We start from the raw sequence: 14,102 nt of genomic DNA on the forward strand, positions 1-14,102 counted from the left end.
TTAAAAAAAAAAGTTCTATTGTTCTTTCATGTTAAGAGTATGGATTACATTGGAGACAGATCTGAATAGTCCGGGAGGTTCATTGTCCCTTTCCTGTGGTGGCTAGACAGAAAGAGCAGCCTGGTGCCAGCCACTGCACTTCAGTGAGCTCCTCTTTCAAACCAGGCCACCCCCTCAACCACAAAGCCCATACTGTTACAAAACTGCCCTCCCAGAGCACACTGCTCATTAAGATTAGTGGGATCCATCAGTGATAGACTGGATAAAGAAAACATGGTACGTATACTTCATGGAATATATGCAGCCATAAAAAAGAACAAGATCGTGTCCTTTGCGGGGACAAACATGGAGCTGGAGACCATTATCCTTAGCAAACTAATGCAGGAACAGAAAACCAAATACTGCATGTTCTCACTAATAAGTGGGAGCTAAATGATGAGAACACACTGACACATAGAGGGGAACAACACACCCTGGGGCCTATCGGAGGGTGAAAGGTGGGAGGAGGGAGAGAAGCAGGAAAAATAACTAATGGATATCAGGCTTAATATCTGGGTGATTAAATTATCTGTGCAACCAACCCTCATGACACAAGCCAGTCATTTACACACACACACACACACACACACACAAACACAAACCTATTTCCTGTCTACCTAGGACATTGCTGGGGTGCATCAGCAAGATCCTAAGTAATACCCAAATCGTCCTTACACATTGTTCCTGCATCTCCAAACCACCCTTGGTTCTCACACCCACTACTCAACTTTACACATCCAGGGCCCTTTGCATCAAGTCTTCTATTTGAAGACTATGATGTGTGTTGCTACTTCTAGTTGTTTATGTTTTTTCTGTCATGTTTTAGAAATATTTTTAAATAGGTCATTACTTGCCTTTAGCCTACCTTTGAGTACTATAGCTCTCAAAGCTATTATGAGTAAGTTAACTTTTTTTGTTTATACTTAATCTATGCTGGCATAAAGAGAAGCTATTGGATCTATATATTGCTGGGGGGTTTTCTTCCAACTGGACACAGAGTGTTTACTGACCATTAAAGTGTAAGTGGATGAAAGAATAAAGCATTTATATTTTTAAACAGGACCAGTTAGCCAGAGAAGTCTTCAGAATGTGAAAGAATGACTCTATAAAGATGTCATTCAGACTATCAGCATGTGACTGCTACCTATTATGCCTACTTCCAAGGCACATGTGCATGCTACTGGGGGAGTAGATAAGAAAGAAAGAAAGAAGAGGGAGAGAAAGAAAGAGAGAGGGATAAAAGAAGAAAGAAAGAAAAGAAAGAAAGAAAGAAAGAAAGAAAGAAGGAAGAGAGGAAGAAAGAAAGAGAGGAAGGAAGGAAGGAAGGGAGGGAGGGAGGGAAGGAGGGAAAGGAAAGGAAAGGAAAGGAAAGGAGGAAAGGAAGAAAGAAAGAAAAAGAAAGAAAGAAAGAAGAAAGGAAAAGAAAGAGAAAGAGAAAGAAAGAGAAAGAAAGAAAGAAGAAAGAAGGAAAGAGAAAAGAAAGAGAAAGAAAGAAAGAAAGAAAGAAAGAAAGAGAAAGGAAGGAAGGAAAAGAAAGACAGTTGCCCTTATCCCTTAACATCTCCTAAGAGTCAGGTCTGAGTATCTGAGGCTCAGGATTATGACCTGAAATATACCTTCTCATTTGCAGTAGGGTTTGAGACCTCTTAATACTTTTAAAGCATCTCACAAGGCAACCCGGAAGTAATGTTGCCCATGGTTAGTCAATTATAAGTCAAATACATCTTTCCACTCCAAAGCCCCCCAAAATTAAAATTTCTCACTTCTCTCTGGGTCCATCTTTCCTTTTAATATTCCATTGATTCCCATTCTGCTTTCATCCTCAATTTTTCCATCATTTCCATAGCCTTTAGATGGGATAAAAATGTGAAGCCCCTATCTCTTGCAGTACCATAAGGGAGATTGCCTCTGTCCCAGCTCAGCAAAGATTTCAAGGCCCAGATTCAAAACAACAGAGTGGCTTGCTAAGTGACAAAATTATTCCCTTTATTTTTAGGGGAATTTGCCTTGTGGTGCTCATATCATTACAGATAAAAAAGGCAGTTCTGTGCTTCTCCAACCTGGCAGGCATCTGACTCCACTGCCAAGATACAACCTCAGCTGTGCCTCTGTGATGTGCACTGGAGACCATGGGAATCCATGTGCACCCTCCTGCAATCTTATCTCATGTAATCCTGTTCACGATTTATTCACTGCTTTCAGAGGATATCAAAGTGAAAGCACCTTAAATGACAACCTTATTATCATTTTTGTCCATCCCTGAACCCAAATCAGATTCTGTGTTCTATTCTGGGCTTAGCTATGTCACCCTGACATCTGTATCCTCAAACTTACTTTTAATTCAATCCTCTTCCCACTTAATTTTTCAGCCACTTTTCCCCTCCCTTGAGTATTATATAACCCTAACTCTGGACAAAGTACTTTCTATTCAAAGCTAATTCTTGATCATTTCCCTTGTCTCTCTTATCAGTAACTGACACTTGGCCCTGCATGTTCTCTGCTGTCCTCTCCCATGGAATCCTTACCATCCAATTCCCTCCACCTTAGTAGAAAAAGTAGAGAGGACCAGCTTACTCCTAGAGTGTATCTAGAATTGATTCATCACTCTTTTATCCACCATCCTTCACGTAAAGTCCATACCATTCCTACTGGTTCAAAAAGAGTCCAGATAAAGACGTATTTTAGAATGCAGCTGATCAGGATATAAAAGTACGGTATATTTATTACAAACAATAACAAAATAGTTAACCATGATTAGATATGAAAACAAGAAAAACTATTTGGGCAGCAAACTTTTACTACTTTTAAAATGGTATGGCATCACCTAGAAATAGTTAAGGTTCTCAAATCATGTGTAGTTTATATATTAATCTGCATAAAAGTTATTTATTGTAACTGTCTTCAGTAGAAATTATCTGTAGATTACATAATCATATAAAGTATAAAAATAAGTGAAATATTCTCTTCAATTTTCCTAACAACATATTATGGTTTAAAAATGCTTCAAAGGAAAGGCAAAATCCTTTAAAAGCACCATAAATTTTAGGAAGACAAGTTGTAGTTCACTTGAAACAAATTTCATTGTATATTGTTAATATAGTCAGAAGTAAAAACATACAATAAGTCATGTTTTCTTTTATAGAATATTACAAAATTGAAGTTTTCTAATTAAACTCATAGCATCTAAATGCCATCTACAGTTAAATTTTGCCTAATATGTTTGAAACACTAAGTGAAAAGATAAACTTTTAAAAATCTTTAATATATTATCATTGTAGAACTTGCGTTACAATGTTAAATGAGATTATTTAAAATATGGATTGTACATTCTTCTAATTTTCATTGAAACAGATTTAATCTTGACAGGTGAGTTGTTTTTGGTCCACGTGCCCCATTGAATTCCAGTTGCAAGCAATTTTCCAGAGAAGTGATGAATGCCATTTAGATTTGCTAGACCACACTCGTTAAACCACCAGCCGGTCTTGTTATGGAGGTGACTGCAGCTCCTCACAGACTGACCATTGACCAGGCATGCAGGGCGACACCCATCATTATCAACATCTGATGTGCTAAAAGGCATTGCATTTTGATTATCTTCTTTTTTGAGACCCCGGAATGCATCACCTGGGAAAAAAATTTTTAATGATTGAATTTAAAGGAAATTTATATTATTTTAATTAATCATTACCAGCATATTAGGCAAGAGCATCACATCTGGAAATAAGGTTTAAATTATTTTTCCACTGTTTATCATGTTAAAATTCTCCTACTCGAAGATTCAACATGCCACAATCTGGTGATGAGTTCCTCAACATGACAGGCATCTTTAAATGAGTATTTGATATAAAAGTCACAGTCCAAAATGGAGTTTTGCTGTGTAGACAAAACCAGATAATTTAGGCCAAAAATTATAGCATACAGAGCTGTCAAAATTTGGACAGACCAATATGAAAATTGATAATTTAGGAAAAAAAATAATTTACACAGGGTAGGTTTTCATCCCACTACCATTTACGTCACTTTAGCTAGAGAAACTTTTACCTTTAAGAAATTTAGATTTACAATTACAAAGTTGGGGATTTTTTCTAGGGACCATCAACTTTATACAGAATACCAAATGCCCTCAAGAGAAATTCAGATATACTGTTGACGTGTACCTTTTCTTCACGGCTCTTCACATGATTTATGGACCAATTGGATAGTAGTTAAGACAATACCATTTTTAAAGGGCTTCTATTGAACATTGCTTTATTTTGTTTTGTTTTTAAGACAGAGTTTTGCTCATGTCCCCCAGTCTGGAGTGCAATTGCATGATCTCGGCTCACTGCAACCTTCACCTCCCAAGTTCAAGTGATTCTCCTGCCTTAGCCTCCCAAGTAGTTGGCATTACAGGCACACACCACCACACCCAGCTAATTTTTATATTTTTAGTAGAGATGGGGTTTCACCATGTTGGCCAGGTTGGTCTTGAACTCCTGACCTCAAGTGATCCACCCACCTCAGCTTCCCAAAGTGTTAGGATTACAGGCGTGATCCACCACTTCCGGCCTGAACATTGTATGTATGGTATCCCTCGTATTTACAATATCCCTGCAATGATTAAGTATCTTGTCCAAGATGACCCAGTTAACTCAGTGGCAGGAGCAGGAGTCATATTTTGTTTCATAAAATTCCATAAAGTTAAAGATTCTAAGTAAACCCATAATGCCTACATTTCACCTATATGTAAACTTTGGCTAATGTTTGAAACACTAATTTAAAAAAGAAGCCATATAAAATCTGTGGAGAAACCAAGCTCTATGTTTGTTTCATTATTTCTGAAAGTTTGGCATCTCTTGAGATAAATCTTTTGAAAGGGCCTGAAGAACTTCATTAGCAGTGGTGGCGTATCCTATACCCCAATTCTGCTGATTATTAAAGTCTCTGACTCTGCACTTCATGGGAAACAAAACACACACGTTGTAGGGATTTTCAGAGAATATATAATCTCCAACACCCACACAGTGTGATACCTTTCCAAAGTTCCAGTGAGAGACAATACCCATGGAGCATTGCCTAAACAATGTGATCATGCCATGGATACTCTCCCTAGATAAAGTCCGACCACCGGAAGGATCATACAGCACATAAGCTCCTCGATAGATTTTATTTAATTCATTTAAAAAATATATGCATAGGTATATTTCCTTAAAAATAGCCTATTATAATATACCCATCATGTTTTCTGTGAGAGTGTGGTTGGAGAACATAACACTTTTGTTTTCCCTAAGAATCCAGAGAAATTTATCTCAAGTCTTCTAATCAGGAATAGTTGGGATTCTCATGGAACAAGTGTGTTGCTCAAATGTTCAAATTCATATCTCTGTTTTTGCTCCAAGCTCAAAGCCAAATTTGTGACCTGCCTTTACCACACACCTGATCACATTTAACCCATTGATTTTATCTGTATTTCTATCATTACATTCTGCTGACACCTTTTTCTTTTATTCTTTTGATTACATTACGTGATCAACAGTTGAAAGTTACTTCACAACTTCAAAACCTTGTTGGGAAAATGTAGAGTACAGTATGGCAAAATTTGAGAGTTTTGTAACAAAAAAACTTTTGCCATTATCAATATTATCGTTTAATTAGATCCTAGTCATCTTTCAGAGAACCCCCACATAAACTTTTCCTAATATAGTGTATTCCATCTTTAGATAGTTCTTTACACTTTTAGAGAGCAAGCATTGAAAATCATATATTGTAATTTTTTAAACCTTTCCCTATAGATCATGATTGGAATTTCAGACTTTCACCTAATAACCCAAGTGTAAACCCCTCAGGTATCATAGATTCCAACCATGTCAGACAACTCTCTGTGCCCTATAATTTTCCTCCCTCTATGCCTTAACTTAAGCTGCTCTGTTTGTCAGCCTTCATTTGCCAAAAGCCTATCCCTTCTTCCAAGACTAGATCAGTGGTTCTCAACTGCAAGTATGCCAACATATCCATCTGGCTTAAAATAACTGAATCAGATTCTACAGGAATATATACTTTTAAAAAGCTTCCCATGTTGAATCTAACATTAACAGCTTGTTAAAAATTGCTTTTCCATGAATATTTTTTGGGTACAATCAACTGAAATCATTCTCACCCTCTTTCTGACCCCAAAAGTCCTATCAGTATTCTGTATTTCCAGTGTTACTTATCTTCTCCTTTATATTGGGATCAGTTAAAGAGCTGGGAACATATATCATTTATTTTTTTATTTCTAACACTAAATATACATAATGAACAAGTACCACAAACAGCAAAAAGGGAGTTGAATTTAGTACTTTTTAACTCAAATGCCTTTAAATTTTCAGCATTAAAATGCAAGTTTAACATCAAGTATTTTGAAGTTCTGACACATTAAATTTATTTGGAAATGAGCAGATGCATCAAAGTACAATGAAAAGAACACTAAACTTGTTGTTCTGTCAGCCTGGTTTCTTGCCTTGGCTCAGGTGACGTGATCTCGGAACGCTGGGCAAGTCACTTTATCACTCAGGTTTTTTCACCTGTAAAGTGAGACGACTAGAGATCACCTCTAACAGTCTGTCACTTCTAAATGTCAGCCTCTCTGAACATGAAAATGAAAATACCTTCACAGCCTACTCCACAGGCTCTCTATCCAAAGAATCAACTGAGATTACATAAGGCAAATTGTTTTAGAGACTATAAAGCACTTCAGAAACATGAGGTGGTACAATGATCATAACAAAGTTTCAAAACTCAAGACTTGGCCAGCTTTCTTATTCCTAATCTATTCTGTTATCAGTTATGTGTTATATATAAAGACAAATGCATTATTTTTATCTTCACTTAATAATGAGTCAGTTATAATTTAGATCTGGATAATTTTAGGAATAAAAAAAAAACTTACCAGCATTTCCTGAATACCGTCCTAAGTGCATTTTAAAAAATCTCGTTTCATCCTCTAGCCAAAAATTATCATATGATGCATAAGCAAGTGTGTCATCTTCAGATTCCAAAGCCACATACAGCATAAAACTGGTATTTTTCTGATTTACTATATAAAAAATCTTTTTTAGTCCTAGCCAAAATTCTCCTGTAAAAAAAGTACTTTGTTTTAATATGTTTTAATACAAATTAGAATAATGGTTTATTATTGAATGTTTGGTCTTGTTTAGCATTTCAAAAACCCTGAGATGGCTCACATAAGTAATTAAAGGCACTGGATGACCTAGCTCAAATTATCAGTGCTTACCTACTTTATAAAACAAACAAAATTCCTACTTCTACTTCACCAGACTTGAGAAAATCAGACCCTTTTTCATTTTTATCTCCCCAAATTAAGTAAAATTTGGGGAGAGAAGATAATAATGATCTCCCCAAATTTTATCTCCCAAAATTAAATTAGTCTTCATTTAAAGACTAAAATAGAAAGTCAACTTTTACCTTAAGGCATTTCAAAATAAAACCAATTGAAATATTATGGCAGGTAACAAAACGTTATTTACCAGTAAATGAGGTTTAACCTCCAAATCAGCGGTTCCTAAAGAAACATTTCCTGAAAACACTCAGTTGAAATTATTTTTCCTGTCTTGGAATACTTTCTTAACAGACACTTCTTTGTTACAATGCAGCTGGTTAATTTCCTGTGCCCTGAACATAATGTAATAACATTGGAATATCCCCAGGTTTAGGATCAATATTTCCAAGACAATTATAGATTCAGGATGAAATATAAAACTCCCCAACTCGGACTGCATACTTCTTGCATACATATTCTAGCCAATGGCTTTCTACCTCTCCCTACCCACGTGGCATAGCCCAAATATGTATACCTCTGCTCTGAGATATATGCCTCTACTTGAATCATAAAATTATTAAAGAAAACAAGGGTCCAGTCAAAACAAGCTTCAGAGTTGGAGAATAACATGACAGCATTCAAACTCTTCAAATTATAGCTAAGATATTAAGTCTTTCTTCAGACCTCACCGGGGCAGACGTTTTAGCAACACACTCACAATTGAAAAGTAAGGAGAGGGGGAGGAGCCAAGATGGCCGAATAGGAACAGCTCCGGTCTACAGCTCCCAGCGCGAGCGAAGCAGAAGACGGGTGATTTCTGCATTTCCATCTGAGGTACCGTGTTCATCTCACTAGGGAGTGCCAGACAGTGGGCGCAGGTCAGTGGGTGAGCGCACCGTGCGCCAGCCGAAGCAGGGGCGAGGCATTGCCTCACTCAGGAAGCACAAGGGGTCATGGAGTTCCCCTTCCAGGGGTGACAGACGGCACCTGGAAAATCGGGCCACTCCCACCCGAATACTGTGCTTTTCCGACGGGCTTAGGAAACGGTGCCCCAGGAGAGTATAGCCAGCACCTGGCTCACAGGGTCCTACGCCCACGGAGCCTCGCTGATTGCTAGCACAGCAGTCTGAGATCAAACAGCAAGTCGGCAGCGAGGCTGGGGGAGGGGCGCCCGCCATTGCCCAGGCTTGCTTAGGTAAACAAAGCAGCCTGGAAGCTTGAACTGGGTGGAGCCCACCACAGCTCAAGGAGGCCTGCCTGCCTCTGTAGGCTCCACCTCTGGGGGCAGGGCACAGACAAACAAAAAGACAGCAGTAACCTCTGCAGACTTAAATGTCCCTGTCTGACAGCTGTGAGGAGAGCAGTGGTTCTCCCAGCACGCAGCTGGAGATCTGAGAACGGGCTGACTGCCTCCTCAAGTGGGTCCCTGACCCCTGACCCCCGAGCAGCCTAACTGGGAGGCACCCCCCAGCAGGGGCACACTGACACCGCACACGGCCGGCCAGGTACTCCAACAGACCTGCAGCTGAGGGTTCTGTCTGTTAGAAGGAAAACTAACAGAAAGGACATCCACACCAAAAACCCATCTGTACATCACCATCATCAAAGACCAAAAGTAGATAAAACCACAAAGATGGGGAAAAAACAGAGCAGAAAAACTGGAAACTCTAAAAACCAGAGTACCTCTCCTCCTCCAAAGGAATGCAGTTCCTCACCAGCAACGGAACAAAGCTGGAGGGAGAATGACTTTGACGAGCTGAGAGAAGAAGGCTTCAGACGATCAAATTACTCCGAGCTACGGGAGGATATTCAAACCAAAGGCAAAGAAGTTGAAAACTTTGAAAAAAATTTAGAAGAATGTATAACTAGAATAACCAATACAGAGAAGTGCTTAAAGGAGCTGATGGAGCTGAAAACCAAGGCTCGAGAACTACGTGAAGAATGCAGAAGCCTCAGGAGCCGATGCGATCAAATGGAAGAAAGGGTATCAGCCCTGGAAGAGGAAATGAATGAAATGAAGCGACAAGGGAAGTTTAGAGAAAAAAGAATAAAAAGAAACGAGCAAAGCCTCCAAGAAATGTGGGACTATGTGAAAAGACCAAATGTACATCTGATTGGTGTACCTGAAAGTGACGGGGAGAATGGAAACAAGTTGGAAAACACTCTGCAGGATATTATCCAGGAGAACTTCCCCAATCTAGCAGGGCAGGCCAACATTCAGATTCAGGAAATACAGAGAACGCCACAAAGATACTCCTCGAGAAGAGCAACTCCAAGACACATAATTGTCAGATTCACCAAAGTTGAAATGAAGGAAAAAATGTTAAGGGCAGCCAGAGAGAAAGGTCGGGTTACCATCAAAGGGAAGCCCATCAGACTAACAGCGGATCTCTTGGCAGAAACCCTACAAGCCAGAAGAGAGTGGGGGCCAATATTCAACATTCTTAAAGAAAAGAATTTTCAACCCAGAATTTCATATCCTGCCAAACTAAGCTTCATAAGTGAAGGAGAAATAAAATACTTTACAGACAAGCAAATGCTGAGAGATTTTGTCACCACCAGGCCTGCCCTAAAAGAGCTCCTGAAGGAAGCGCTAAACATGGAAAGTCACAACAGGTACCAGCCACTGCAAAATCATACCGAAATGTAAAGACCATCGAGACTAGGAAGAGACTGCATCAACTAACAAGCAAAATATCCAGCTAACATCATAATGACAGGATCAAATTCACACATAACAATATTAACTTTAAATGTAAATGGACTAAATGCTCCAATTAAAAGACACAGACTGGCAAATTGGATAAAGACTCAAGACCCATCAGTGTGCTGTATTCAGGAAACCCATCTCACGTGCAGAGACACACATAGGCTCAAAATAAAAGGATGGAGGAAGATCTACCAAGCAAATGGAAAACAAAAAAAGGCAGGGGTTGCAATCCTAGTCTCTGATAAAACAGACTTTAAACCAACAAAGATCAAAAGAGACAAAGAAGGCCATTACATAATGGTAAAGGGATTAATTCAACAAGAAGAGCTAACTATCCTAAATATATATGCACCCAATACAGGAGCACCCAGATTCATAAAGCAAGTCCTGAGTGACCTACAAAGAGACTTAGACTCCCACACATTAATAATGGGAGACTTTAACACCCCACTGTCAACATTAGACAGATCAACGAGACAGAAAGTCAACAAGGATACCCAGGAATTGAACTCAGCTCTGCACCAAGCGGACCTAATAGACATCTACAGAACTCTCCACCCCATATCAACAGAATATACATTTTTTTCAGCACCACACCACACCTATTCCAAAATTGACCATATACTTGGAAGTAAAGCTCTCCTCAATAAATGTAAAAGAACAGAAATTGTAACAAACTGTCTCTCAGATCACAGTGCAATCAAGCTAGAACTCAGGATTAAGAATCTCACTCAAAACCGCTCAACTACGTGGAAACTGAACAACCTGCTCCTGAACGACTACTGGGTACATAACGAAATGAAGGCAGAAATAAAGATGTTCTTTGAAACCAACGAGAACCAAGACACAACATACCAGAATCTCTGGGATGCATTCAAAGCAGTGTGTAGAGGGAAATTTATAGCACTAAATGCCCACAAGAGAAAGCAGGAAAGATCCAAAATTGACACCCTAACATCACAATTAAAAGAACTAGAAAAGCAAGAGCAAACACATTCAAAAGCTAGCAGAAGGCAAGAAATAACTAAAATCAGAGCAGAACTGAAGGAAATAGAGACAAACAAAACCCTTCAAAAAATTAATGAATCCAGGAGCTGGTTTTTTGAAAGGATCAACAAAATTGATAGACCACTAGCAAGATTAATAAACAAAAAAAGAGAGAAGAATCAAATAGATGCAATAAAAAATGATAAAGGGGATATCACCACCGATCCCACAGAAATACAAACTACCATCAGAGAATATTACAAACACCTCTATGCAAATAAACTAGAAAATCTAGAAGAAATGGATAAATTCCTCAACACATACACCCTCCCAAGACTAAACCAGGAAGAAGTTGAATCTCTGAATAGACCAATAACAGGAGCTGAAATTGTGGCAATAATCAATAGCTTACCAACCAAAAAAAGTCCAGGACCAGATGGGTTCACAGCCGAATTCTACCAGAGGTACAAGGAGAAGCTGGTACCATTCCTTCTGAAACTATTCCAATCAATAGAAAAAGAGGGAATCCTCCCTAACTCATTTTATGAGGCCAGCATCATCCTGATACCAAAGCCTGGCAGAGACACAACAAAAAAAGAGAATTTTAGACCAATATCCTTGATGAACATTGATGCAAAAATCCTCAATAAAATACTGGCAAACCGAATCCAGCAGCACATCAAAAAGCTTATCCACCATGATCAAGTGGGCTTCATCCCTGGGATGCAAGGCTGGTTCAATATATGCAAATCAATAAATGTAATCCAGCATATAAACAGAACCAAAGACAAAAACCACATGATTATCTCAATAGATGCAGAAAAGGCCTTTGACAAAATTCAACAACCCTTCATGCTAAAAACTCAATAAATTAGGAATTGATGGGACGTATCTCAAAATAATAAGAGCTATTTATGACAAACCCACAGCCAATATTATACTGAATGGGCAAAATCTGGAAGCATTCCCTTTGAAAACTGGCACAAGACAGGGATGCCCTCTCTCACCACTTCTATTCAACATAGTGTTGGAAGTTCTGGCCAGGGCAATTAGGCAGGAGAAGGAAATCAAGGGTATTCAATTAGGAAAAGAGGAAGTCTAATTGTCCCTGTTTGCAGATGACATGATAGTATATCTAGAAAACCCCATTGTCTCAGCCCAAAATCTCCTTAAGCTGATAAGCAACTTCAGCAAAGTCTCAGGATACAAAATCAATGTGCAAAAATCACAAGCATTCTTATACATCAATAACAGACAAACAGAGAGCCAAATCATGAGTGAACTCCCATTCACAATTGCTTCAAAGAGAATAAAATACCTAGGAATCCAACTTACAAGGGATGTGAAAGACCTCTTCAAGGAGAACTACAAACCACTGCTCAAGGAAATAAAAGAGGATACAAACAAATGGAAGAACATTCCATGCTCATGGACAGGAAGAATCAATATCATGAAAATGGCCATCCTTCCCAAGGTAATTTACAGATTCAATGCCATCCCCATCAAGCTACCAATGACTTTCTTCACAGAATTGGAAAAAACTACTTTAAAGTTCATATGGAACCAAAAAAGAGCCCACATCGCCAAGTCAATCCTAAGCCAAAAGAACAAAGCTGGAGGCATCACACTACCTGACTTCAAACTATACTACAAGGCTACAGTAACCAAAACAGCATGGTACTGGTACCAAAACAGAGATATAGATCAATGGAACAGAACAGAGCCGTCAGAAATAATGCCACATATCTACAAGTATCTGATTTTCACAAACCTGACAAAAACAAGAAATGGGGAAAGGATTCCCTATTTAATAAATGGTGCTGGGAAAACTGGCTAGCCATATGTAGAAAGCTGAAACTGGATCCCTTCCTTACACCTTATACAAAAATCAATTCAAGATGGATTAAAGACTTAAATGTTAGACCTAAAACCATAAAAACCCTAGAAGAAAACCTAGGCATTACCATTCAGGACATAGGCATGGGCAAGGACTTCATGTCTAAAACACCAAAAGCCATGGCAACAAAAGCCAAAATTGACAAATGGGATCTAATTAAACTCAAGAGCTTCTGCACAGCAAAAGAAACTACCATCAGAGTGAACAGGCAACCTACAAAATGGGAGAAAATTTTTGCAACCTACTCATCTGACAAAGGGCTAATATCCAGAATCTACAATGAACTCCAACAAATTTACAAGAAAAAAACAAAGAACCCCATCAAAAAGTGGGCGAAGGACATGAACAGACACTTCTCAAAAGAAGACATTTATGCAGCCAAAAAACACATGAAAAAATGCTCACCATCACTGGCCATCAGAGAAATGCAAATCAAAACCACAATGAGATACCATCTCACACCAGTTAGAATGGCAATCATTAAAAAGTCAGGAAACAACAGGTGCTGGAGAGGATGTGGAGAAATAGGAACACTTTTACACTGTTGGTGGGACTGTAAACTAGTTCAACCCTTGTGGAAGTCAGTGTGGCGATTCCTCAGGGATCTAGAACTAGAAATTCCATTCGACCCAGCCATCCCATTACTGGGTACATACCCAAAGGACTATAAATCATGCTGCTATAAAGACACATGCACACGTATGTTTATTGCCGCATTATTCACAATAGCAAAGACTTGGAACCAACCCAAATGTCCAACAATGATAGACTGGATTAAGAAAATGTGGCACAGGAGGGAGGAGCCAAGATGGCCGAATAGGAACAACTCTGGTCTACAGCTCCCAGCGCGAGCAACGCAGAAGACGGGTGATTTCTGCATTTCCATCTGAGGTACCGTGTTCATCTCACTAGGGAGTGCCAGACAGTGGGCGCAGGTCAGTGGGTGAGCGCACCGTGCGCCAGCCGAAGCAGGGGCGAGGCATTGCCTCACTCGGGAAGCGCAAGGGGTCAGGGAGTTCCCTTTCCAGGGGTGACAAACGGCACCTGGAAAATCGGGCCACTCCCACCCGAATACTGTGCTTTTCCGACGGGCTTAGGAAACGGTGCCCCAGGAGAGTATAGCCCGCACCTGGCTCAGAGGGTCCTACGCCCACGGAGTCTCGCTGATTGCT

At 39.3% G+C, this 14,102-nt stretch overlaps 1 protein-coding gene across 2 annotated transcripts in view; it reads right to left on the bottom strand.

The window, feature by feature from the left end:
* Positions 1 to 2,735: 2,735 nt before the first annotated feature.
* The window catches only part of ANGPTL5 (angiopoietin like 5), a 32,454-nt gene continuing 21,087 nt past the window's right edge, over positions 2,736 to 14,102 (bottom strand). For both annotated transcript variants that reach the window (XM_024255893.3, XM_054524970.2), the window contains exons 8-9: positions 6,947 to 7,132; positions 2,736 to 3,663 (exon numbers count right to left, since the gene is read on the bottom strand). In XM_024255893.3, the coding sequence (XP_024111661.1) occupies positions 3,344 to 3,663; positions 6,947 to 7,132 (506 nt within the window). In that variant the 3' untranslated portion in view covers positions 2,736 to 3,343. The remainder of the gene's footprint in view (positions 3,664 to 6,946; positions 7,133 to 14,102) is intronic.

Source organism: Pongo abelii, chromosome 9 (assembly GCF_028885655.2).
Source record: "Pongo abelii isolate AG06213 chromosome 9, NHGRI_mPonAbe1-v2.0_pri, whole genome shotgun sequence".
Classification (NCBI taxonomy): domain Eukaryota; kingdom Metazoa; phylum Chordata; class Mammalia; order Primates; family Hominidae; genus Pongo; species Pongo abelii.